Source organism: Lynx canadensis, chromosome B4, assembly GCF_007474595.2.
Source record: "Lynx canadensis isolate LIC74 chromosome B4, mLynCan4.pri.v2, whole genome shotgun sequence".
NCBI classification, from domain to species: domain Eukaryota; kingdom Metazoa; phylum Chordata; class Mammalia; order Carnivora; family Felidae; genus Lynx; species Lynx canadensis.
This window is the reverse complement of record NC_044309.1, coordinates 125,860,051-125,886,690: the sequence shown is the minus strand read 5'-3', so window position 1 is coordinate 125,886,690 and position 26,640 is coordinate 125,860,051. Positions and strand designations below refer to the sequence as shown.

The following is a 26,640-nucleotide window of genomic DNA, read 5'->3' as shown; positions in this document are numbered from 1 at the left end:
CAGTCATCCTAAAATGACAGTGGCTTTGGCTGGCCTCTCTTTGACCTTCTTTTTCCTGACCACACCCAGCTGGCTAAGTTCCACTAACTACCAGCTGATTGATATACTGTCTTCAACAATGTCCTGGGCATAAATTGTTCCACAAACTGAACCAATCTATTAGGGCTCCTTTGAAGGGATAGTCTCTGAGGTCAGTATTTAAGGTTTGTTCTAACCACAGGAGGGTTCCTCCCAGCTGTTTCTTTCTCCTTTTCTCTCTAGAAAACTAGCCCATCTTCTGGCTAGCCTATATGTCCAATGAATCTATCAATCTCCCTCCAATTCCTCCTTTCTCCACAACCCGCACCCTTAGGCATGAACTTCACACTCTGTTGCAAATGATGTTGGTTCCTTTGGGGAGAGTTTCAGAGATCTCTGTTATAAGATCTGCTTGTTCCTCTGGGTAAAATTTTGGAGTCCTGGTTCTGATGCCGGGACAAAGACAATGTCATGCTTTTCCCTGGGTGACACCTCCTTGGGAGCTGATTTGAGGGGATAGGGGAGCAGCAACCCCAGATATCCTCAGCTTGCCTCTCCCAGAGTAGAATCTACATCCCACAAGCCAAGGCCAAGGGCAAATGGGGCTCCTCTATTTTCAGTGGTGCCATATCCATTGTATAGACTCTGTCCCGTGAGTGTGGGCTGGGTTAAAGGAGGGGGGACCCTACCTCTCAGCTGCCCTCACCTAGAATTTAGTCTCAGCAACAGGTAGCAGGGGCAGGATGAGAAATGTTAATCGTACATCTCTACTGGGAAGACAGCCTTCTACCTGAAAAAAGAGGAAAGAGGGAGCTCTATATTCTTGAATGCATCAGTTTAGAGGACAGTTTCCATCTTGCTCAGCTAATAGGAGGAAGGGAGAGAGCAGGTCTCAGTTTAAATACCACAGACTTTCACTTTTCTTACTAAGTTTTAGTAAATTTTCTTGAATATTTCTTCAATGACTATGCTCTGTGGACTATTTCCAGGGACTTTAAATGGTTGTTTTTTAAAAATAATAGTCACCCATTTTAGTGGGAAACAGGTCTGTAGAACTCCTCACACTGTCATCACTGGAAGTGGAACTTCTGGATGAGTTTTTCTGGTAAGAGAAAATGAATCTGAAACTCTTAAGTACAAATTGGAGATATTATTATTATTCTGAGAAATTCAAAAAATGATCCAAAGATCATGTATGGGCTGCCACATCTATGGCTTGCTAAGTCAGAAGAGCTGTTTTGTTCTTTCTCCCTACATTTAGTCTTTCAATGCCTTGGCAAACATCTAAAATAAAAAAAGGAGTCTGAAAAGAAGTTTAAATTATTTTGAACTACTATGAGGCATTCACCCTGGTCTATGATACAATTCAGCCCTTCTAGTAAAGTTTTATGCCAGATTCCAGCTGGACAGGAACTTTGAAAAGTAAAAGGTTTAGGATGCTTTTGGTTGTGTGTGTGAGAGAGTTTTAAAGAAATCAAGATGTTGAAAATGATTATCTTTTTTTTTTTTTTTTTGAAAATGATTATCTTTAAAGTTACTGTCTTCTAAATAAGAACTGTGCTTGCATCATGTATCAAAGTATTCCCTAAAGTGAGACATCAAAATTTGAGTCAAATTTACAGGGCATACAAAGCTCATTCTGCTTTAGTGAAAACTGGGGAGTTTAACACTTTCAAGTAACTAAAATAAGTGTAAAGGGCTTTCAGAACAAGCATCCATGTCTTGAGCTATTCCTAAGCAGGGATTCACAGTATAGAACTGCTGGTTCTATCTTGGTACATTTTCCTTAGGGGACTCTAATATGGAAATTTACCTGCTCATTTTCTAGAGTCTACAATGGCAATCTTCAGTATGCATCTGTAGCTGAGAAAGTGCCAAACCACACACCATAGGCAAATAGCCAATTTAGCAACCAAAGTCTAACACAGGACTTGGCACACAGGAATTACTGAAAAATTATTTGTAGACTACAGAGATCTCTACTAATATGCCAAGTACATCCAATTCTGGGGTGGGTGAAGTAAAAAGAAGAAAATCTCAAATGATGGAATGAACTTTCATGTTCATATAAATTTATTTCATACCATAAACTGGCTCCACAAGCAATATTATTTCCAAACCAGTAACATTTTTTTATGTTCCCCTCCAAAGGAATATATAAGATAATCAAGAATGCTCAATTTTATAGAAAATAAATGATTTCGAAAAAAGTATCTATTGGTCTTTGCTTATGCCACTAATCACATTACTACAGAAAGATATATAACATATGTTATATAATTATAACATATTTTATATTTTATTTCTTATTTATATTTAATAACATCTATTTTTTTAAATGTTTGTTTATTTTTGAAAGAGAGACAGAGTGTGAGCAGGTGAGGGGCAGAGAGAGAGGGAGACACAGAATCTGAAGCAGGCTCCAGGCTCTGAGCTGTCAGCAAAGAGTCTGACACAGGGCTTAAACCCACAGACTGCAAGATCATGACAAGAAACGAAGTCAGATACTTAACCAACTGAGCCACTCAGGCGCTCCTATAATTATCATGTTATTAAATCATTATAATCTATAATAGAAAAGTTTAAAATACAGAATAGGGAAAGAAAAATGTCATCTACAATAAACAAGAAAAAAGTTTAAAATACAGAATAGGGAAAGAAAAATCAGATAGCCACCATTTAGCAAATTTCTTTATAGTCATTTTTCTTTGAACAGTTTTTATTACTTTTGCATGACTGTGATCATCCTGTATAAATACTTTTATATCCATTTTTTTTCACGTTAAACATTACATTGAGATTCTGCTGTATAATTAGGAGAATATCAAATTCAAAGTCAAACAATATTGTACAAGTAACGGGAATTCTGGCCTCCACTCAATCTCCAAGTTCCCTCCATTTATTTAACAGGTGTTTACTATAGGTGCCTATTTTATGCCACATGCAGTGTTGGGGGCTGAAAATATAAACAAAACTAAGCCAGAGTTCTTGTTCTCAAAGAGTTCTCAACTCAGCAATTATCCTCTGCCATTATAGAAAATGGGCTTATCTGTGTGAATTTAAAGCTAATGACATAAATGCTTGAAATTTGGCTATTTTCAACTTCACTCTTTTAAGGAAAATCACTATATACACAAAGATTTATCTCAAACAACAACTGAGGTTTTCCATATTTGATATAGCTGTATTCTTTTTTTTTTTTTAAATACCTATTTATTTATTTATTTATTTTTTCAACGTTTATTTTTGGGACAGAGAGAGACAGAGCATGAACGGGGGAGGGGCAGAGAGAGAGGGAGACACAGAATCGGAAACAGGCTCCAGGCTCTGAGCCATCAGCCCAGAGCCCGACGCGGGGCTCGAACTCACGGACCGCGAGATCGTGACCTGGCTGAAGTCGGACGCTTAACCGACTGCGCCACCCAGGCGCCCCGATATAGCTGTATTCTTATCTTTCAGGTAAAAGAGCTGCAATTCTTTTACTCATTTTATGACATGTATTTTTCAACATTTAGTGCAATTAGCACTCTATTGGACTTGAGATCAGTTGTGTTTTAGAAGCCAGTATAAGAGCTTTCATTTCCTCTGATGTAAATTTCAGATTATTCATCATACTTCCCCCCATCCTACCTATTTGCATGATTGATATATTTGTTTATGTGCAAATAAACAACCACAGCCTAGAGGTAGAGGAAGGAATGCAAATACTTCAATAAGTACAGATGCTTATAACCAAATATACAATGATCCACATGCACCTGGAACTATTTACATTATATGTAAAATATAACAGTTGTATCTGACTTTACTTCTCTGGAAAATCTTAAGCACTCCTTTTTGCTAATTTTCTTTGCTACTTTCCAATTTAAGTCTAGTTGCCTAAATGGTGTCTCAAAGAATTAAATAAGAGATAAAACAAGGTATTGAGTCATAATTTCAAACCTTCTGAAATATACAGTCAGAAAATCTATTCTCTATTTGAGGATCCACTACTTACTAGTCACGGGAGTGTTAGCAAGGTGTCATTAATGTAAGCCCCAGTTTTCTTATCCATAAAATAGGGATGGTGATACTCACACCATACTTACAGTATTAGTGCATTACTGTTGCAAAGCAAATCTTTGTAAAAATGCAAACACTACATAAGTGTTAGCAATTAGGTCTAAGGATCATTAATATATAACCATTTCTTAAAAAGCTCATTATAACCAAGTTTTATTTTTTGAGAGGCTCTGTCTGTTCCCTTACATTTACTTCTAAGTTGTCATAAAAGTTTTCAGACGAAAGGTATTGCGTTTTTCAGGAAGACAGCACCTGTAGTTTATCGAAAGGCATGCTGCTATTACCAAAAAGCTGTTGGCAGAAGGCTCCAGAGACATGCTTAGGAAAGAGGAAAAGAGAACTAGGGCAGCAAAACAAACTGGACAGTAACTTGAGTTCCTCCAGGGTTAATGTGGAGGCATGCCTACTAGTCAATGTCTCTCTACACTGAGAACCTAAAAAGCTGTTAGGATGTGGATCCTTTAGAGCATTTCAAGTTTTTAGGGCCTTAGACATGAAAAAGTCACTAATGATTTTAACGCTTGGAGACTAAAATGATTTTCTTTACCTACGCTCTGCCATAGCTAGCTAGGTCCCTAATTTGATTAAAAAAAATTTTTTTTAATGCTTATTTATTTTTGAGAGAGAGAGAGAAAGGGAGACCGAGCACATGTGTGGGGGAGGGGCAGAGAGAGAGAGGGAGACACAGAATCTGAAGCAGGCTCCAGGCTCTGAGCTGTCAGCACAGAGCCCTAAACGGGGACCCGGGGACCCACCTCGCCACTGCAAAATCATGACCCGAACTGAAGGCAGACGCCCAACCGACTGAGTCACCCGGGGGGGCCCCCTGGATTTGTTTATTATCAGACCTCCCAGGAAGCAGAAATCTACATACTATCACTGCAAGTAACAGGAGTATAGGAGTTACTGTCTCCAAAGACCTAGCAGGCAGTAAAAGACAATACTTTGAAATGTTAGGTTTTGCTACTCTTACAGAAAATACACATGCTTTATTAACAACTGAGTGGGAAATTATTCTCCCTCAACTGAAACTTATATGAAATGGGGGGAATCCCTGTCTTAATGTACTTACTTACTTATTTATTTTTAAAGTTTATTTATTTTGAGAGAGTTCCCCACACCCCTCCCCTTGATGTGCACAGGAAGGGGAGGGGCTGAGAGACAGGGAGAGACAGAATCCCAAGCAGGCTCCACACTGTCAGCACAGAGCCTGACTAGGGGCTCAATCTCACAGACCCTGAGATCATAACCTGAGCTGAAATCAAGAGTTGGATGCTTAATGACTGAGCCACCCAAGCACCACCTAATGTACTTATTTAAACCAGTAAAAGTACTATCAAAGATTCTAGTGTCAGAGCCCCAAGACACAATGAATCAACAGATATAGTATGGATTCTCTCAAATAAAATCAAAATAGTAGCTGCCTCCCTCACCTGAATACCTATCATGAGTGTGTAAAAAAAAATAGGTTAACACCTTGCTTTTTTCCCCCACTTAACTCTCTGTCCCATTAACACATACCTGTCTCTCTCCTTCTCCCCCTCCCCTTCTTCCTCTCTTTCCTACAGCATAATATTCCATTATGCAGATGCACCCTAGTTCTTCAAATACTCCCTTGGGGCGCCTGGGTGGCGCAGTCGGTTAAGCGTCCGACTTCAGCCAGGTCACGATCTCGCGGTCCGTGAGTTCGAGCCCCGCGTCAGGCTCTGGGCTGATGGCTCAGAGCCTGGAGCCTGTTTCCGATTCTGTGTCTCCCTCTCTCTCTGACCCTCCCCCGTTCATACTCTGTCTCTCTCTGTCCCAAAAATAAATAAACGTTGAAAAAAAGAAAAATTTACAAATACTCCCTGATTTCTGGAGACTTGTTTGCTTCTAATCATTTGCTATTATGTATAGTGCTTCAATGAAGCTTTGCTTACCTGGTTCTACCTATCCACAAAATAGATTTCTAAAAGTGACATTGCTTGGTCAAAGGGCAAAATGCATCTATAATTTTGGTAGATAGTGCCATTTCTGTTCCATATGGATTGTGGCCATTTTGCACTGCCACCAAATGTGAGCACTTATTTCCTGAAGATCATTTATAAAAATATACATGCCTGGATTCCACCTCCCAAATTCTGACTTAGGAGATAAGGAGTCAGGCCTGAGTAGGCCTATCTTGAAAACGCTCTCCAAACACCGTATCTCTAGTTGAGAATCCATTCTACAATGCACTCTAGTCTTGTTTACATTGTTCAAATCCAAAAGAAAATGTTTAACCTCCAAAGTTTATACCCCGTGTCACTCATTCAATAAATACTTTTTGAGTACCTATTATGTGCTGGGCACTCTAGATGTCAAGGATATAAAGATATATAACAGTATCTATCATTAGAGTTTGCAGGGTGTAACAATGAGAAATGTCAATACATAATTAAGAGACAATATATAAGTATAGTGTTAGAGATATACATAGAATTTTATGGGAACACTGGAGAGGTACTTCGCCCTGACAGAATGCTAGAGGAGGCTTCCTGAAGGAGGTGCTCCTAGAGCTGAGTAAGAATTAACCAGGTAAAAAGAGGAAGAGGTATACAAGAAGGAGAGGGCATTCTAGGTAGAAAACAACATATACAAAGTTAGGAAGTAAGAAACAGAAGGGATGTGTATGTATATACAGCTGAAGCATATTGCTAAAGCACAAAATACAACAGAGAATAGTAAGCAATAGGCTGCAAAAGTGGGCAGAGATCAGATCACTGCACATGTAGTATACCATGTTAAGATACTTGACCTTATTCTCTAGGCAAAGGAAGTCACTCAAGAGTTTTAAGGATGGGAATGACAAGATCATGTTGTTTTAGAATTATGGACAATGGACTGAAAGGGCATATAACTGGAAAAAGAACGATTAGGAAACTGGTACAGAACTCAGATGAAGGCTTGCATTAGGGCGGAGATGAAGGAGAGAGTGTACTAAAGGAATCTTAAGAGGTAAAATGAGCAAAATGCAGACATTAGGTAGGGGTGGAGGTAAATAAAGGGATGATTTCAAGGTATTATCAAACCACTTCCAACAAAGTACTAGATTTAAGCTATTTTTTCAGCAGCAGCGATAGGTTTACACTCAATCATGCCCTCTCACTTGGGTCTTGACATTTGTAAGGTCAGGGATAGATGTATGGGGCTGAGCAAAATGCTCGTGGGGAATTGGTAGCCTTCTCCTTTAGCATCATGCTCTAATCAGCTAAGTAAAGCAACCACAGGCAACCCCAACCGGCAAACATAACATTATATGACCATATCTCAGATGCACCCTTTCTTATAATAACTCATCTACTGGCAAGTCTCTTGACTCCCATTTTTCTCTATGCCTGTTAAGTCAGTGACTGAGACAATTGCTGACAACACAAATAACTGCCAGTACAGGGAACAACGTGTAGTTGAGGGGCAGCAGCATCAACAGCTGCTTTCCCAAAACTTAAGCCAAAGCCAAGTTTCACAACATCAACAACACGTTTTGGGCAATCTATAGGTCTATTACCAAATAAAGTCAAGCTCTGGAGGTGAGAAGATATGGAGAGAGTCCCCTTTGAACTGTTCCCATTCCCCTGATTTACGCAAGCATAATGGTCCTGTGGAGATGGAACAGGAGAAAAGTTGTGTGTAATCCATACTAACCTTGGTACTTGTCTTTTTCTCAGTTCCTAAAAACAAACTGAAAGGAACCCAAAAACTAAACAATCATCAGATAAAAACAAGTTCACTGTTTAGAAAGTCCATGAATGAAACACACACATACCCCCCCCCCCACACACACACGGTAACACCAAGGCTTACCTTTCTTTTATCTTCATCTGTTGATTCAAATTTGAAAGTAGCCCTATGCTGAGGGGGGGGAAAAAGGGAAACAATGTCATTTTAAATACACAGAGTTTTAATTGCAGCTATATTTAAAAGGTATCTTTGTAAAAATCTTGCCTTTCCATATCGTATTTCAACACTCGTACTGAAGCAAGAGAGATAGGCATGTAAGCAAATAATTATAAAGCAGTGTGAAAGACTACAGCAGAAAAACAGACAAAAGAACATAGAGTACCAAGCCACTAACTCTACCCAGGAAAATCTGGAATGCTTTGCATAGAGTACAGAGCATCTGAACTGGACCTTGGGGGATGAACAGGAGTTTTCCAGGAGGGAAATGGAAAGCACTCTAGAGACAGAAACAAAGACTCAGATATGGTGAAATGGTATGATATATTTGTGAAATAAACAGCTCTGCCAGAGTGAAATATAGGACATGTGAGGGGATGGGAGAGTAGAGAAAGAAGAGAATGGAAAAGTAAACTGGACAGAAATTTGGTAAGGTCTTCCAATGTTGCTGAGTTTGTACTTTCTTTTTCATATGCACTAAGAAATGATCAGGGAATTGTAGACAGGGAAGAGATTTGATAGACTGGTATTTCAGAAAAGTAATTCTGTAAGAATTAAGGTTTAAATTATGGCTCTACCACTAACTAGCAGAGCAAGTAACAAAATCTCTATCAATGGATTTCTCATGTGAATAGAGGGGATACCTAGTTCTCTGAGCTGCTGTTAGGGTTAAAACAGCAAAGGCATATATATATACCATCTCAGTGCCTGGCACATAGTAAACACTCAGTAAATATTAGGATTATAATGATTATGACGCCAATGATATTGAGGAAAAAAATAACCAGAAGCGAACAAAGTGTCATGACTCTCCTGAGATGATTGGCAACACTATATTTTCCACTCTGTAGCTTAAACAGAGGATGGAGTAAGTTGACTTGCCCACAGCCACAGAAACAGTGATAGGACCCAAAAATTGAGCACAAAATTTCTCATTCTTTTCTCAAGTTTTATTCAGGGGAATCTAGTGCTCTTATGAATCTTGAGTTTTCCTTTAAAAGCAATCTCCACTGAACATCTTTGTTTTGTCTGTTTTTGTATTTTTCTCATTGGTCACACTGACATTTATTAGCAACTCATCAGGAGTTAAGTACACAAAGTACTAAAGATATCATCATTACAGGTGGTTCTGTGTCGTCAGCTCTGCAGAAGAAGCAATTTTTGAAATTAAGTGAGATGGAGAAATGCTGACAGAGAAGTGGTTCTGAATGTGAGAAATGGTCAGAGGGAAGACTGAGGTAAGAAAGAAGGGTTGTTTGAAGAAACTGAAGAGAGGCTGCTTCACATATGGTTTGCAAAACAATTAAAATAGATGATGTTAGGTGGTTAGATGGCTTGGATTTAAAAATTTATACCTAAACTGGCAGACAGGTGATAGGCAACCAAGGAAGACAGAGGTAGGTGTGAACAGTACAGCATTCTGGGAGAATAATTTGGCCTGTTGCTTTCAGGCCAGATCAAAGGAGAGAGCAAGACTGAGGACATAAAGCCTTCTAAGAAATGGGCATCAATAATCCAGGTGCAAAATTGCTGGCAGCAGTATAAACTGACATAAACTTTAAAAGGGAAAGTAATTTGGCAACACATACAAGAAAACATGAAGATATTCACATCCTTTCACTCAGAACTTCTACTTGTAGGAATTTATCTTAATGAAATCATCCAGAAGGAGAGTAAAGTCATATATGTAAGCATATTCACTGCAGTGTTATCTAATATTATGGAAGAAAGAGACAACTGAATATCTAACAACAGGAGACTGATGAAATAAACTGCTGTGCATCCACCTGATAAAATATTATATTGCAATAAAAAAAGATGGCTAAAAATCTCTGTTAACAACATGGAAAATTACTTATAATGGCATCAGTGGAAAAATAGTAAAACACCAAGCTAGATGTCTACAATGACAGTACCTACATATGTATACGGATGCATTAAAGGCTTGAGTGTTGAAATGCAAAAATAAAAGCAACTGGGGGCACTTGAGTGGCTCAGTCAGTGAAGCGTCTGACTCTGGATTTCAGCTCAGGTCATGATCTCACAGTGAGATCAAGTCCTACGTTGGGCTCTTCGCTGACAGCACGCAGCCTGCTTCAGATTCCCTCTCTCCTTCTCTCTCTGTCTCTCCCCTGCTCATGCACACGCATGCGTGCTCTCTCTCTCAAAATAAATAAACCTTAAAAAAAATAATAAAAGCAACTGTACAGTGGACTATCTGGTGATTTTTTTTTGACAAAATCATTGTTGGTGCAGTATTTTTATAATTAAAAGGGAAATATTAAAAATAAAAGATAAACCAATGAATGAACAAGGAAAGAAAGAAAGAAAAAAGGAAGAACAAGTTGGGAATTTATAGACATGAGGTTTAGTAAAAACTAACTCTAGATAAAAGACAAAGAAACAACAGACATCAGGCTAAGGTTGTAAACTGAAGCTTAGTAAAAGTCCAATACAAATGAAAATAAATTGCACTTAGAAACCAAAAAAGCTATGGCTTTTTTGCCATTATATGTGAAATATTAATTCCATAAATTATCTGCAATAAATGAACCTAGTCGCCAATACAGTGGTTCTCCTCAACTTTTTCTGGCATCTATGATAAAGGCATAGAGAAATAAATCATCTTTTGGAAAGATCTTCATTAAGTTATAAAAATATCTTTTAAACAGTTTCTACGTAGAATTAATCTTTCATGGTGAAAAAAAATTTTTTTTAAAGATTTAAATGTTTATTTATTTTTGAGACAGAGAGAGACAGAGCATGAACAGGGGAGGGTCAGAGAGAGAGGGAGACACAGAATCAGAAACAGGCTCCAGGCTCTGAGCTGTCAGCAGAGAGCCCGATGCGGGGCTCGAACTCACGGACCGTGAGATCATGACCTGAGCCGAAGTCAGACGCTTAACCGACTGAGCCACCCAGGTGCCCCTCATGGTGAAAATTCTGAATAGTACCAAGGACTAAATTTTCTGTTGCTTTTAAATGCAAGGCTGATCCTCTCATAAAACCACAACGTAGACAGACAGACAGACAGAAAGAAAGAAAAGAAAGAAAAAGAAAAAGAAAGAAAAGAAAGAAAAGAAAGAAAGAAAGAAAGAAAGAAAGAAAGAAAGAAAGAAGAAAGAAAGAAAAAGAAAGAAAGAAAGAAAGAAAGAAAGAAAGAAAGAAAGAAAGAAAGAAAGAGCTTTCAAAAGCCCTAACTAGCATGAGGGCTTAATTTAATTAGAAAATATACTGGCATGTGAGGCAATACAAATTGAATTTTGAATGTGCCAATCTATTCAGAAGCTCAATCCCCCAAGATTGTTTGGATCCAAAGATGTTGGCTTCTCTAAGGCTGGTTTCTTTTATACAACTTAGATCATACCTAACCTATTCAGTACTTCTAACCCTTACTCTCTCTCCTTTCTAAGGCTGAAAGAGAAGGGAAGGGGAACTAGCATTTCTGGCTATAAATACCTTTATAGAACTGCCAGCCAACAGTCAACCACCTCACCTTCTTTATGTGCTTAATTTCCAGATGAACAGGAGCAACAAGTCAAATATAAACTAAAGAGTAAAACCATTGTTCAATTTAGAGACCAAGTAAACTAGGAACAGCTCAGTGACACACCAGACTCACAAGGACTCCTCCCCATAGGTTTTTATATCCTATGAGTAGGCTCTAAAAAGCTCAGGCTCAGGAGGCAGACAGCAATGGGTTTGAGTCCAGTCCAGCTGCTTACTAAAAGTGTGACCTTGGTCAAGTTATTCAACTTTACTACCTGTCAGAGTTTCCTTATCTTTTATGTATGGCACCTTGCACATAGCAGGTGTTCAGTAAGTGGCCACTATTGTTATTATAGCATGGCCTATGATGTGGCATCTGGCCAAATACCTATTAGAGAACTAGGAGTTATTTCATATTTCAGAAGATACACTCAAAAGTACTGATACAAGGGAATTAGCCTAACCGGGGTGGTGTATGTGTACATGTTGTGCTGTATTTCACAAATAGAGGTTACTTCTAGAACTAAACACCAGTAACTGAGGTTATAGAATTTCAATCTGGAAACAAGAACAAGGTATAACAAAGGAACAACTCACTAAACATGCTCCTCTGCAAAAATGTGTGGAATGAGCTCAGACTCGGAACTCAACCTCAAAGTGGAAAGCAAAGAGTCTTCTTACATGGTCCAGTATATTTACATACCCTATTCAAATGTGTAGACCGTATTTCTAGAACTGTCTCAATATTAGGTCCCGATCAATCAGGTTCTTCTAGCACATAAATGAAGACCTCACTGCTATCAGTGTTATCTTCCTCTCTTATGAGGACTACTCTTGGAGACCTATCTGATTGTATCTGAAATAACTTTTCCCTTTAATTTGGCCATAAATTTGCCACATTTCCAAAATGAAATCCTGTTGGAGCTTGTTATAAGGTAATTATATGCCCAGGTGGCTTTTATGGCTATCAAGCCATCTCTCTGGCTATCATTGTAGTTGATGACTCTAGGCCTCAGTTTCTTCACCTATTAACTGAAGGGGATAGATCCAATTACCTTTGAGAGTCCTTCTAGTCTAAATAACTTGTGATTCAAGGAACTAAAATATTGTACACCTCAGAGCCCTTGATCACTGTTTGTTGTGATAATCATAATGATGGTAACCAATCTCTCTATTAAATCTGTATCAGAGCAGGCCCTGAAGGAGGAGGAGGAGCTTGGACAGCCTAGACTAGAACAATACATACCTCCCATAATTAACAGCTCATTCTATAACTAGAATGGAGGTGATTAGGACCCAACAGTAACCAAAGAAAGTAACGTACTGGTCCTGAACACCTTTTGCTCTTCTGTGCTCAAAAACACAGAATAGACAGGGTAAAGGCAACATGAACCCACTTCTAGCTATGTGCCCTTGAGCTCATAGTCACCTTGTCTTTATGAACCTCAATTTCCTATTTCCCTTGCAAAAGAGAATACTTCTATCTCCCTCGTAAGTTTTGATATAAGAGGATTAGATGTGATGATATGTGAAAGTGCTTAGGACAGATAATACATAGTACATAGCAAGCACTCAATAAAGGTTAACAGGTGAATTGAGACAAATGGAAAAGATCAACCACTCTTCCTATTTGTTTTTTAATACTTTTCTATGTTGGGTCAACTTGTATTATGCCCTCGAGAAACAGACAAGTTTAATTTTTCCTGGGATAGTAGATCTTCCCTCTCCCCAGGATAACAAGAGTCAGTGAATGAAGCAAGAAGGCTCGAAAATTACAGTCTCTTTAACACAGAAATTAGATGTTGTTACCTGGAGCCAGATAGGTAACTGTGGCTCTAAACATGGTACAAGGTATTTTGCTACCCATTAGAAAATGTAAGGGTCAAGGAAAATGAGAAGTTATGGAGTATACTCCCCAATTATTTTTATCAGGCTAAATCAACTCAGTGCTACATGTTTAATTCCGGCCTTTGTTGTTCTAAAGTTAGGGGTTCTTCTTCAGTGCCAGGCACTGTTCCAAGGGCTTTACACATATAACTCATTTAATCCTGACAACAAATCTATGATGTAGGTACTATTATTGTCCCTGTTTGACAGGTAAGGAAATTGAGGCACAGCAAAGTTAAGTTAACTTGTCTGAGGCTACATGGATGGTTAAGTTGAAGATCAGAGTCAGGCAGTCTAGCTCCAGAGCCTGTGCTATGGCCACAAGACGTCTTGAGTACCTTGATCTATTAGAACTATAACTCACTGAGTAAACGCCTCCTAGGTGCCCTGTGCTCAGTGTGCAGCATTAAACTTCAGTTAATTAAAGGTGCATAATAAGTTAGGTAATATTATCCCTATTTTACAGATAAGAAAGCCATGACCCAGGCTTAAAATAACAAATCCATAGTCATAAAGCCAATAAAAGGCAGATTTGAACCAAGATTTATCTGACTCTAAATTCTACCTTCTTTCCACTATCTTGTGCCATTAAACATGCTCCTCTGCAAAAATCCGTGGAATGAACTCAAAGAGTCAGAACTCAACCTCCAAGTGGAAAGCAAAAAGTCCTCTTACATGGTCCAAGATATTAACATATCCTATTCAAATGTGTATACCATATTTCTAGAACTGTCTCAAATTCCAGCTTTATTAGAGAAATAAAGTAGCATAAAGAACCTCCTCCCCTAAACAATGACCCAATCACTTTCTCTGTACATGATTCATTTCTGTTCTTGATTGGACTCCTCAATGCCCCACAATCACCTCTCATTCTAAACATTTCTCAAATCCATTTTTTCCAGGTAAGAAAAACGAAGCGCACAGTGTTCAGCTACTTTTTCAGGATCTCAGACTCCATATCCCATAGAGCTGGGCAATTTAATTCCACCTCCCCATTCTTACTGCCAGACCACCGCAATCATACTTTCCCTTCCTATTCATCTGCCTCCAAGGTCTCTCTCGCCTTGAGGAGCAAAGCCCCACCAACAACATGAACCTCAGCTATTTTCTTGGTATGCTAGCCCTACCATAATCAGCATTAAACAGGAGCGCTCTTTTCTGAAGGAGCTGACTGACCCGGTTCGCATCAAGTCAGAGCATTCTGAGGCTTGGCCCAAAAAGTACTTCAGGAATAGCATCTTAAATAATATACACTGGGCATTACAACTCTAAAAACATTCCCAGTGTGAAAGGGGAGCTGGAGATGTCCAGAACTTAAGCTCTGATAGCAGTTGACCAGGAGTGGTGTGCAGAAAGCAACCTGGAGGGAAATCAAGGAGGGGAAGAGGTAGACTCAAGGAAGCAAATCTGGAGTTCTAATCAGTTTAGTCTTGGAGGGAAGGAGAAATATTGAAGAAGGTGGTAAGATCCAGTTAGAGGTTTTTCCTCCTCCCGTCCCTAAAGAAGAAAGTTCCTACTGATTGCTAGATATCTGGCATATAGTAACTGCAAAATAAATACTAGTTGATTCAACACTATTTCTTTCTTTTGAGCATTAGTTTGTAGCTGCCTCTGATCTTTTTTTAAATCAAGTTAAATGAATATCATCTCCGTAATATGAACACCCATGTATCAAGTGAATTTCTCCCAAATTAGGCAGATATGCAACAATAAAGCATATTAGAAAGTGAAGGAGACGGGGCGCCTGGGTGGCTCAGTCGGTTAAGCATCCGACTTCGGCTCAGGTCATGATCTGAGCCCAAGTCGGGCTCTGTGCTGACAGCTCAGAGCCTGGAGCCCATTTCAGATTCTGTGTCTCCCTCTCTCTCTGCCCCTCCCCTGTTCATGCTCTGTCTCTCTCTGTCTCAAAACTAAATAAACATTAAAAAAAATTTTTTTAAATAAAAAAAAAAAAAGAAAGTGAAGGAGCTAAGATACGAACAAAACTGAATCCATCCATCCATCCTCCCAAAGAAAGTAGCACAGTACTGTAGAAAGAGCAATTAGAAAACCGAGATTGGAATCTTAGCCCCATCTCTCAACGGCAACATTATCCTAAATGTCATTTGTGAAATGGGGAATACCACAACTTCCTCACAGGGTTGTTGGGGAAGGTTCAATGGGAATGAAGGTATCTTATTTTGGGATCTTCTCCACCCAGAGCAGAACTGGCACCCTGGCAGGTCAATCGTACAAAGTGTAATAAAGCGCAGTGGTGGGCACACAGCAAACACAGAAGCGGAAATTAGGAGTACAAGTCAGTCAAAGGAAGAAAGGTGCTGTCTCTAGGGTAAGACTTGGTGTTGAGTGCGTTTTCACAGAAGTGAGTGGTCAGTCATCCCTATAAAGTAGTCTTCTAAATGGAAGATTAAAGGTGTGGCGTGCTACCTTTTGAAGTGACCACGTAAAATTCCTGCAAGAAAAAGTAATGGAGAGCTAACGGTTCCTGGAGAAACATTCAGAGAAGTGGCTGGAATTTACAACAAGATACCTTTTTACTGCAGAGCTGTAAAGTGGAAAGAACAATGAATGGTTTGAAGACCTAGGCTGGAGTCCCAGCTCCCAAGTATGACCTTGGGCAAGTTACTTAACTGATACAGAATCTCAATTGCAAAAGGAGATAAAACCTCACAGGACTGCTGTCAAGATTAAATGAGATACTGGATGGGAAAGCTGTTAACGCGATACAAAGAATAGCTATTGCTAGGAGTCTGAATCTCCCCCCACTTACAACATAGTATGCCCATGACCTTGGCGTGATTTCAGTTCTTAGCACCTCGGTTTTCTCATCTATAAAATGGGGAGGATGACACCCTCTACCCCGTAAACGCTCTGAGAATCAAGTTAGACCATATATGAGACCTCAAGCTTTGAAAACTATATAGTGCTATAGGTATAGAAAGAACTGCCACCGTGGCTGATGCGTTTTATGCTTAATCAAGAGCCGTGTTTAAGCACGGAAACACAGATTTTCATGCCATACAGGTGAGGAAGCCTCGCGTGCATTCATGCATTCAAGAGTGGGACACAGGGCACAGACGCACATCTACGGATTCTGGGGGTGTGACTTGCATGCTTGGGGGGAGAACCGTGGGACAGCCGGCTGGGCCGGAATCAGAGGAGTGGGCGCCAGAGTGGGGGCAGGGGGATGCAGGATGCACGCACGGGAAAGGCTGGGGGCACAAACACGCATGCCCAAGCCGGAAACGTTTTCTGGGGGGAGCAGCGCGCATCCCCGGAATGAGGGGGGTTGGGAGGGATGCGATGTGCAAGCCCCGAGGGCGGCCCGGGGGTGCTCTACCGCACGCCCGGGGCCAGGGCGCTTTACCTTATCGCTGTAATCCCTCAGGACCCGCTCGATAGCCCCCGCCTCGCCGGCCCGGACGATGTAGAGGGCGCGCTCCTCATCCATGGCCGCAGGTGCGGGGGAGCCGCGGCCGCTCAGCGCGCCCAAGCCGCTGCCTCCAGGTAAACGCCTCGCGCCCCCGCTCGCTCGCTCGTTCCCAGCTTCCTTCCTTCCCTCCTTCCCTCCCTCCCTCCTGCCTCCAACCCGCCAGCCTCCGCCCGGGCAGGGCCGACGTCACCGCCCCTCAACTTTCACCCCGCGACGTCACCGGTCCCCCAGCAACCGGCGCCTCGCGGCCGCCCCCGACAAGGCCCAGGACTCGATGGAGGCCTGACGAGCGGCCTGAGGCGAGGTCAGGCCCGAGGCCTCGCTTACTCTCCTGCCTCTCCCTCCCTCGCGGAAGAGTCCAGCCTTTTAAGTGGGCTTTCGCAGCCAGAACTGTTCTCTCCTGACCCTCCTCTATGAATCATTCTCCTCAGCTGACGAGAGCGACCCGGCTCTTCCCCGCCCCTCTAAAAGCCAGCAGCTAAATGGACTACAATTCCCTGCGCTCATTGGGGTCATTCCACTCTTCCATCTAATTTACTGGAGTACCGAATGGCATGCCGGGATTAGTAGTCATCCAGCGGGAAAAGACTTCCCGCCAAAGGCATGCTGGGAGCTGTGGTCCGGTCAGGGCCGGAAACGGGAGTCCCGCGGCAGCCAGAGGCCAGCGGCTAGCGACCAAGAGACCGTTAGGGGGAGGGTGTAAGCGTCTGCTCTGCCTCCTTTTTGTTCCTATCAGAGCTGGTTGTCCTGCTCGAGCCTTGGCCGGTCGGACAGGTTGACAGTCGGGGAAACTAGCACCCCTTGGTGGGAACTGTCAAACACCGGTTTAATTCCCTCTTTTTCTTGATTAGCGGTTTCGGTCTCTTTGAAATTCTTTCCTTCCTCCCCTTGTTTGCGGTCATGTTACGTATTCAGCTACAGTAATGTGGGAAATTGCAGGCAGTTATCTGGAGAAAAGGGGATTTTTTTTTTTTCCTTAGTAATAGTTGCTGCCACGTATCGCGTGCCGCGAGGGCTCCAGATTCATTCAGCGTTAGGTCGTTGCCATATAGCTTCTGATTCTCACGACGTGGAGATTTTTCTGGAACCAAAGGAACCAGCATAGGTTAAGTGATATGTCCTGTGTCACAAAACTGGTAAATGGGGAATTAGATTTGAATCCGGGTCTTTCTCCAAAGGTGACTGCTCTCCATCTGCCAGTCACATAATACCGATGTGCTAGTAATGGTAGTGATGGGGATAGTGAAGATGGAAGAGGTTCACGTTTGCTGAGTGTTTACTACGTGCAAACATTTTGTTACATACTGTGCCTGTGTCCTCTCCGTCAGTTTCTCACAACGTCAGGCAACAAGTATTTGAGAACCTCTGCTGTGTCTGGCACTGTTCAATATAGTTCAGTACTGTCCAGTGTAGATGCAGTGGGCCTCAAAGTCCTTGCCCTTATGGAGCTCCCATTCTAGTGCTTAACTCTATGAGGTGGGTACTATTCTCAGTTTAAGAGGAGCAAACCGTCTCGGTGGGGTTAATAGATTAATGTACCAAGATTGCACAATTTGGAAACTGAACTTGATGGAACTCAAGAGTCTATGCTTCTTTTTTGCTTTCCCAAGCTATTAGAGAGTGGGTGAATTTTCCAAATAACTTCCAGTTCCACTCCAAATCGTCTTTGGTGCCTCTTCTGCCCATGTCTACCTCTTGAGCTGTGTTGAAGAGGAACTAGAGGGGTAACAATTTTTCATCTGATAATTATTGTCTTCTTCTATCTGTCAGATGCTGTGTTAGCTCTGGGAATTTGCAGAGAAAAAGAAATATGGAATCTAAGCTCATGGAGCTTTTGATTTTTCTGCGGATTATACTCTTCACGCAGTAGACACTCATTGAGCATATCTGTTGAGCCAGGCACTGGAGTAGGTGCTGTGTCCATGATAAACTAATGCAGAAAGATTTTAATCTGTCTCTTAAAAAAATACCCTTAGAGCGGTCTGCATTCCTTAGGTAATAGTAATACCTTTCAATTGTTTTTAACAGTTTATAAAACATTTTTTTTTTATTTTTTAGAGGGAGCATGAGTGGAGGAGAGGGGCAGAAGGAAAGAGGGAGAGAGAGAGTCCCAAACAGGCTCCACGCTCAGTGCAGAGCCCAACACGGGGCTCAATCCCATGACCCTGGGATCATGACCTGAGCCAAAATCAAGACCTGGATGCTGAATCAACTGAGCCACTTAGGCACCCCGCTTTTTTCTGCATTTTAATATACACTATCTCAGTGGATCATTGAAGAAGGTACTATTTTCCCATTTATAAATACAAAAACAGGCTCAGACAAGCTAAGTAATAAGAGCTAGGACGCCTACTGTAAGCTGTAAAGTAACAGTATTTGGGTACCTACTCTGTGTCCAGTAGTGTACTACATGCCTTTTGGGTAACCATATATTCATTTGTGGAGCAAGGGCATCAGGACAGGACACTAACAAGCATAAAGTATCTGAGTAGAGATGTTGCTTTTAACAAGGGTCTTACACATGTGTTCAAAATGTCTATTTACCAGAAATAGGCTTATGTTTTTAGGCTCCAACCCTGAACTTCTAAAAAGAGATTTAAAAAATGTGAAACCACATCAATTAACGGCTTGGGAAACTGCACTTTAGTAATTTTAATTAAGCACTAATATTCTGATTTTATAAATCAAAAGGATCTTTGACTCTAATTCAAGTCATCTTTTGACCACTGACGAGACTCTGGTCCCAGAAAAATTAAGTGATTTGTCCAAAGTCAATAGTTAAAAGCAGACTCTGGGACTAGAGCCTAGACTAGCTAAATCCTGGGTCACTACATCACTTTACCTCCCTGAATATTTAGTTACGGGGTACTTTCAGTGACTAGAGTCTCTAGTCCAGCACTAACTCCAGTTCCTGTTGATTCTTGGGTGGCATGGTACCAAGGAATTAGGGTTTAGAGCCTGGGTAATCAAAGTAACACGTTTATTAACAAGTCATTGCTCTGAAAGGTAGCAACATAGTAATTCTATACACAGTGCCTTACTATTCTCAAGACACCCATACATAGATCATCTGATTTAATCCTTATAATAGCTGAAAAATGCAAGGTCAATAGGACAGGCACTGTCTTCCTTTTTATAGAGAAAAGGGAAGTTCAGGGTGTTGATTAGCTTGCTCATAAGCAGTAAATCTGCTAATAAGTGGTATAGTTAAGGGGTAGAAGTACTCTGGGCTCTGATAGCGTAAAATGTTATGGATTGGGGCCAATGAAAAAGCCTGCAAATATATACTAGTCATTTATTTTGGACTTTGATATATCCCACTGTGACATTTCCTCTGCCATGACGACGGGCTAGATGGAATGTGCCAAATTGGTCTTTGAGTAGTACCTGGTGCTAACAGCTTTTAAAATCCAAATCTTACACGCACGCACATACACACAATGTTTTTTGTGTGGAGTTCAGAGAATTCCACTAATTCAGGATATGACTGGTCACTCAGCAATCATCTCGCCACTGTATCAGGCTACTCAAACTCTCTTAAGCCACAGAGTCTTCAGCTGTAAAATAAAGGAGTTGGTCCAGATATTATCTTAGTTCTTTCTCAGTTCTAAAATTTTGTGATTCTAAGAACAACAACAAAACCATATTTGATCATGCTCATTCTTTAGAAAAATCTATTCATGGGGCGCCTGGGTGGCGCAGTCGGTTAAGCGTCCGACTTCAGCCAGGTCACGATCTCGCGGTCCGTGAGTTCGAGCCCCGCGTCGGGCTCTGGGCTGATGGCTCAGAGCCTGGAGCCTGTTTCCGATTCTGTGTCTCCCTCTCTCTCTGCCCCTCCCCCGTTCATGCTCTGTCTCTCTCTGTCCCAAAAATAAATAAATGTTGAAAAAAAAATTAAAAAAAAAAAAAAAAAAGAAAAATCTATTCATAAGAGTGAGGTTGTATAAATCAATATGTGCAAATCAAATACCAATATGGCATATGCAAATCATTGCTTGGGCATACCTGCAAAGATTCTGATTCAGTTGATCTGTGGTGAGGCCTGGGTAGTGGTAGTTTTAAAAGCTTCCAAGTTGATTTGAATGAGCAGCCAGGGTTCAGAACCACTGGACTAATATTTTGATACACTATCAACCACCAAACTAGTTGTTTTTTTTGTTTTTTAGTTTATTTATTTTGAGAGAGAGAGAGAATGCTAGCAGGGGAGGGGCAGAGAGAGAGAGAGAGAGGGAGAGAGAATCCCAAGCAGGCTCTGTGCCCTCAGGGCTTGATCCCACAAACTACAAGATCATGACCTGAGCTGAAATCAGGAGTCAGACACTTAACCTACTGAGCCACCCAGGCGCCCCTGACCTAGTTTTTTGATAGACTGTCAAATTCATGTGCATGTGACTCGTTAGTCTTTGAGAATTCAGAATAACCTAGCAGAAGAAAGTGATTTTAATTTCATTTTCTACCAATAACGAGGTCTCCCTTTTGTAGCAAAGTCAATCAACATGATTTGTTCCTTAAACAACTATTTGATGGTTTTTTGGAGCACAGCATTGTCTTAGGCACCATAAGAAAAAAAAAAATAAGTAGAAACAATTGATCCTGTCCTTTGGGGATATAGGAAATACCCAGGCAATAAGTGAATGTTTTTTAATAGGAAGAAAGGAATTGAACATAAGTACTGTGGAAATTGCAAGATGAACATTGATGGGAAGACAAGGAAGCAGAGAAGCCTTCTCGGGGAAGGCAAATTATAAAGAAAGAATGGTGGAGGGAGTTTGGAGGGCCAGCAGGTAGGGGGGAAATGCCATGAAAGAAGTTCAGGAGAACAAAATTAATGAGACACTTATTGAGAAATATTGACTTGGTTGAACTTGAAAGCCAGCAATGGGGATTTCTTAGAGGTCAATTGATCAGTGGGATAAGTAAAAGTTAAATATGAAGCACATTTCATAATCAATGATGACTCCATAGGCAGCCAATCCAACTTCAGTTTATGGCATGGTACATTCCTGAAAACATTCTCTTACTATGCTATATGCCAAAAAGTTAAATAGCACTGGGTCAGTTGCCAGCCAGTGTCAGATCCTTGTGCGCATTATTTTAATTTCTCAGGGTCTCATTTATAAAATTAGAGTTGGACTGGATGACTTCAAAGTTGTTGTTTTTTTTAACTCCTATAAATCTATGATTACTCGATCCAGCCTTCCAGCACGTTTATTAGGATCCTCAGTCATATTCCCAGTATTTTAATTGCTAAAATTGAACCCATGCTGTTAGTCCTTGGCAAATGTACCTATTCTTGTTTAATATTGACTGTCCACAGTGGGACTCTCAAGCACACAAAATGGGCTTTGCCCTTTAGGAGTTTTTATTTATCCAAGAGCTGGAATGTAGGTCAGACCTATTTGCATCTTGCTGGCTTGAAATCCCATCCAAACACCTCTTGGGAAAACCCAGCGCTTTGGGTGGCAATGCTGTAATGTGGCAAAAGACCCAGGGCTGGTGATTGGAAAACCTGGGTTTGAGTCCCGACTCTCTGTGTGCCTCTCCGAAGCCTATCATTTGTCAAATTCCTTAAAATCCTCTGGAAACCAGGTTTTTTGTATCCAATAGGAAAACTTGAAGGCCAAAAGACTAGTTTGAATTTTACCTCTGTCCCTGGGTGTTCAGGGATAAGTCACTCTTCCTCTTTGAACATTGATTTTCTCAACTGTAATAAGCATTATACCACTTACTTTGGAGGAGGCTGTAAGGGTTAAAAGAGATGGCTGTCAAAGTGGCCAGCACAGCACACCTGGTGTGGAGTAGCCACTCAATTGTTAGCTGAACCGGAATGAGAAATGCAGCCTCCTGCACAATGATGTGAAGATTTGGGGATAAAGGTCATGTTATTCCTATTGATGCACAAACACATGAGTTTTGTTGTCGCTGATGTTTAACAACAGAAAAGCATTTCCAGCACACTGCTTTGGTTTTTAAACCTTGAAGTTAATGTCTTTACACTGATACACTTTAATATAAGACAGTTTGTGAATACTGTCTTATGTGTACATGTGTAAATAAGGGGACTAAAACACCCAAAACACACACACACACACACACACACACACACACACACACGCCCCATATCAGTGCCTTTGCAATTAAGTATTTGAGATTCACATGTCAGAAAAAATATATTCTCACAGCCCTTCTTCCCACCACTTCCTTTTTAACTCTATGCAGTAAAGCATTAATTTACTTACCAACATTTGATTAAACTCTTAAGGTTCAACCCTAGGAGGAGGCAGAAGTGGACAAAGGATTATTGTCATTCATCATCAACACATTTTAGTCTTCCCCTCCAGTTGCCTATGAAGGATTAGCATTTCCCTGAAAGGAGGAGGACAGAATAAATTGCATCTACCGCCAAAGAACTGCCAGCTCCTTTCAGCTGGGGGCACATACCGGGAGCTTTTCCCATATTAGTCAGCTTTATCTCAACTTTTGGGCAGTGCCTACATCTGAATTTCATGGGTTTCAGGGTCAGTCAAAACAGAATTGTAGGGTTGTTGAGGTCAGAGGCCACCGCTGTCAAAGGGTAGTGACCTGAACAGCAAGAGGTAGCCAGTCCCCCCCCTCACCTCGCCTCCCCCCTTCAAATGACTTCATTCTGGTGAATACTTGGCTCATTGCGCCTCCCCTGCAGAGCCTTTTTTCAACCTGGTAATAAAAATCCTCCCGTGACCTGGTATTTTTTTTTGTTTTACATTATTACTGATTTTCTTTTGTTCCTGTTTCTGTATAGAATGACCAAATCTTGGTCCCTGATAATGTATTGGTTTGTATGTGCCCTGGGAAAGGACAAGAGGGAAAGCTAGTCTGCTGTTAACTTAGAGTGAGTGGAATGCCACTTCGAGTGTGGGGGAAGATCTGGTGCCCGGCCTAGAAACTGCCTTCATTTTAGCACACACAAGAATTTCCCAGAACTTCTGAAACTCTTTTCAACCCCAGTAGGTTCTATTACCATGGTCAAGGTTGATTTAAAATCTGCACTGGCCAAAGGCGCTTAGGAGAGAGGCATGGGGGTGGGGTGGAGTGGAGACAAAAGGAGGAAGGAGGAAGAAGGCAGTGTATTGTAGGAAGAACACAGACTGGGGAGCAGGGCAGTTCTGTCCTCAAATCCCAGCCCTGCCACTTACTGTGTGTGACTTGGGGCGAGGCTCAGCGCCTCCGTTTCTTCACCTCTAAATAGAAATGGTTGTACCACTGACACTGCCAGGAGGTTGTGAGGAACGGAGAGGAGGCCTCTGCTGTGCCTGGCACAGAGCAGACCCCAAGAAATGGGAAGTTCCATGAATGAAGGCAGAGCCGTTTCAGAAATGTGCCGCCCAGTGTGCCGCAGGCCCCTCATTTAGACGGTCACTCTGCCTTGACTACATGTCGGTTCCTGCAGCTGATCACGTCTGAGAGGTGGAGCGCAGGCCAGAACATGTTGGATAGCAGCCCTGGTGGGGTCACAGTTTGGCACTTCCCGGAGAATTCACTCCTTCTCAACTCTTCTCCGCAGCTCTTCCCTCCTCTCAGGAGACTATTATAAATACCAAGCGGCAGCACTGCAGCTGTTCCTGAGGTTGGTCCCCTCACCCTGCTGTCATGGTCAGACCTCATTATTTTTCATCATAGTTCCCAAACAACTGGTTTTAGCTCTTGAGGCATGTATGATGGCAGAGAGTAGAATACAACCGGGGAGCCCTATTTCTCCCACCCACCACCTCTCTTCACCCACACTCCTTTCCTAGCAACAGCTCCTTTCTCAACTCTTGGGGCCCACGTCTTCCGTCTCACCTACACTAGCAGCAGCAAAATATGGGGGTGAGAAGGCTGGGGGGGGGTGAGGTGCAGAGGGAGGGATGGGGGGAGAGCTTCAGGGAGGAGGCTGACGAAGCACAAAAGGTTCTGACCTCCTTGGAAGAAGAGGAAACCACAGGGGCTGTGTCCAAGCTGGCTCAGCTTGGGAGGCTGCCAAGGAACTGAAGCAGAGAAGGTCCAGGTTAGGAGGGCAGGCAGCAGAGTGGTAGGGAGGTGGGCTGGGCTGAAGGGCAAGCAAAACAGTGCCCTTAGGGAAAGCTTTGTCAGCTGCGGTGGAGGGGGAAACCAAACAGTGTAGACTGGGGTGGGGAGGGGGGAGTGGCACTCTTCTCCACTCTGGACAGACTGGAACCCTGGGCAAAAGCTACTCAGGGACTAGCAGCCCCTGGATCTCAGAACTTCAAGGTGTAAGGGGTTGTGTTTCTCAGCCTTGGCTACATATTAGAATCACCTGGGGAGCTTGAAAGCTACTGATGCTGGAGGCAGGTCACATGCCAGGCCCATTGTGTACTGTGGTGGGACCCGTGCATCAGTATTTTTTTTTTAAAGTTGACAGGGTAACACTCATGGGCAGCCAGAGTTGAGAACCACTGAAATCCAATCCTACTGAGAGCAGGAATGTCCCTTCCACATCTTTGGTGGAACCAAGATTTAATCCCAGTGCTACCTCACTTTGAAGCCAATGAGTATCTCCATCTTTTTCTCTTGAGCTCCCCAGTGGTGATGATTTGCATACTTTTGGCCCTTGTCTAAGTCTGAACTCTGTGCCTCAGGAAACCTACATCAACCCACTCCCCACACTCTTTCTTTTCCCTGTATAAAAAGGGAGTATTTGTACCATTCCTTCCCAGCATTTAATTTTTTTAAATCTTGTGATTCGGCCTTTAAGAGATGTAAGTAGTTGGGACAAACAGCCTGTTTGTTTTTGCTCTTTCCATGGCCCGAGTCACTTCGGACATTGTGATGTCACTTTAAAGCAAACGTGAAGGACAAAGCTGGAGGCAAGGAAAATAGCAGAAGACCACTATCGTGAGAGAGTGGGGCTGGCTCTGAGGCAGGGGGTACGGCTTGCTCGGTGGCGGGGGGCAGGTATACGGGCCGCACTTGTGGGCACAAACCTCGGGCTGTTTTTGAGCACCAGCTGGTGGAGCCGTCGTCCTCTCTCCTGTGGCTGCCTCTGAATCACTGCCCAGCTGCCAGTCCATTCTTTGTTTCCCCTAAGCTGTCCGCCCTCCTCACCCAGATCTGCCAGCCCCGCTCCAGCAGCAGCACACAGGCCACGATTTGGGATGTCATAGTTCTAGAACATCGCCGCCTAAGGTCCTCACTCTGGACTCCTCCAAGGTCACATGGTGGTGAAGCCAAGACTCCCTCTCAGTTCTCTTTCCACGATTTCAGTCCCTCTCCCCATCTGGGTTGGGCTTACCTAATGCCACACATTTGATTGGTCTCTGACTGGGCTGCAGTCTCAGAGGGGCCACAGATTCCCTTTCTTCCCAGACCTGGGGTGTGCTAGTGGCCTGACAAAAGGACACAGCAGGATGGATGCCTAGGACGCCACAGGCTTGCAACGTGGGTGAGCCATCCTGGCTGCTGTTCACAACTTCAGCCAGTTTCAAGCTGGCAGAGTCCTTTTCAGAAAGAGTCCTAAGGAGGGGAGTGTCCCTTTATTGCCAAGACTCCTCTGTTCTTCCTCTGACAAGTGACTGGCCCTACTCCCAGCTGCCAACCTTGCCCATTCCCATTCTGGTGACTGGCACGGAACCATCAGAGGCAGAGAAGGTGCATTTGAGTCCTGAGTTCACAGCAGCTGTTGTCTTTTCCTAATCAGATCCTTCTCCATTCTGAAATGGAAGGTTTAGAACAATTGGGAACACAAGTAACACACTCAACTCCCAAGACATGGGCACCTTGTGTTCTGGAGAGTGCGCCCGGGGACCACTCGTCCTCATCAAAAGCTTCCCTCTTCCTACAGTGCTGACCCCCAGTTC

General features: G+C 42.3%; 1 protein-coding gene across 5 annotated transcripts in view; it reads right to left on the bottom strand.

Annotated features, from left to right (window-relative positions):
- Positions 1–16,928, bottom strand: part of RIC8B (RIC8 guanine nucleotide exchange factor B) — a 102,807-nt gene extending 85,879 nt beyond the window's left edge. For all 5 annotated transcript variants that reach the window (XR_003969995.1, XR_003969996.1, XM_030320441.1 and 2 more), the window contains exons 1-2: positions 16,739–16,928; positions 7,903–7,950 (exon numbers count right to left, since the gene is read on the bottom strand). Coding sequence is in view for 3 of the 5 variants with exons in the window: in XM_030320441.1 (XP_030176301.1) it covers positions 7,903–7,950; positions 16,739–16,822 (132 nt within the window). In the remaining 2 variants the exon portion in view is untranslated. The remainder of the gene's footprint in view (positions 1–7,902; positions 7,951–16,738) is intronic.
- Between the last annotated feature and the right edge of the window lie 9,712 nt (positions 16,929–26,640).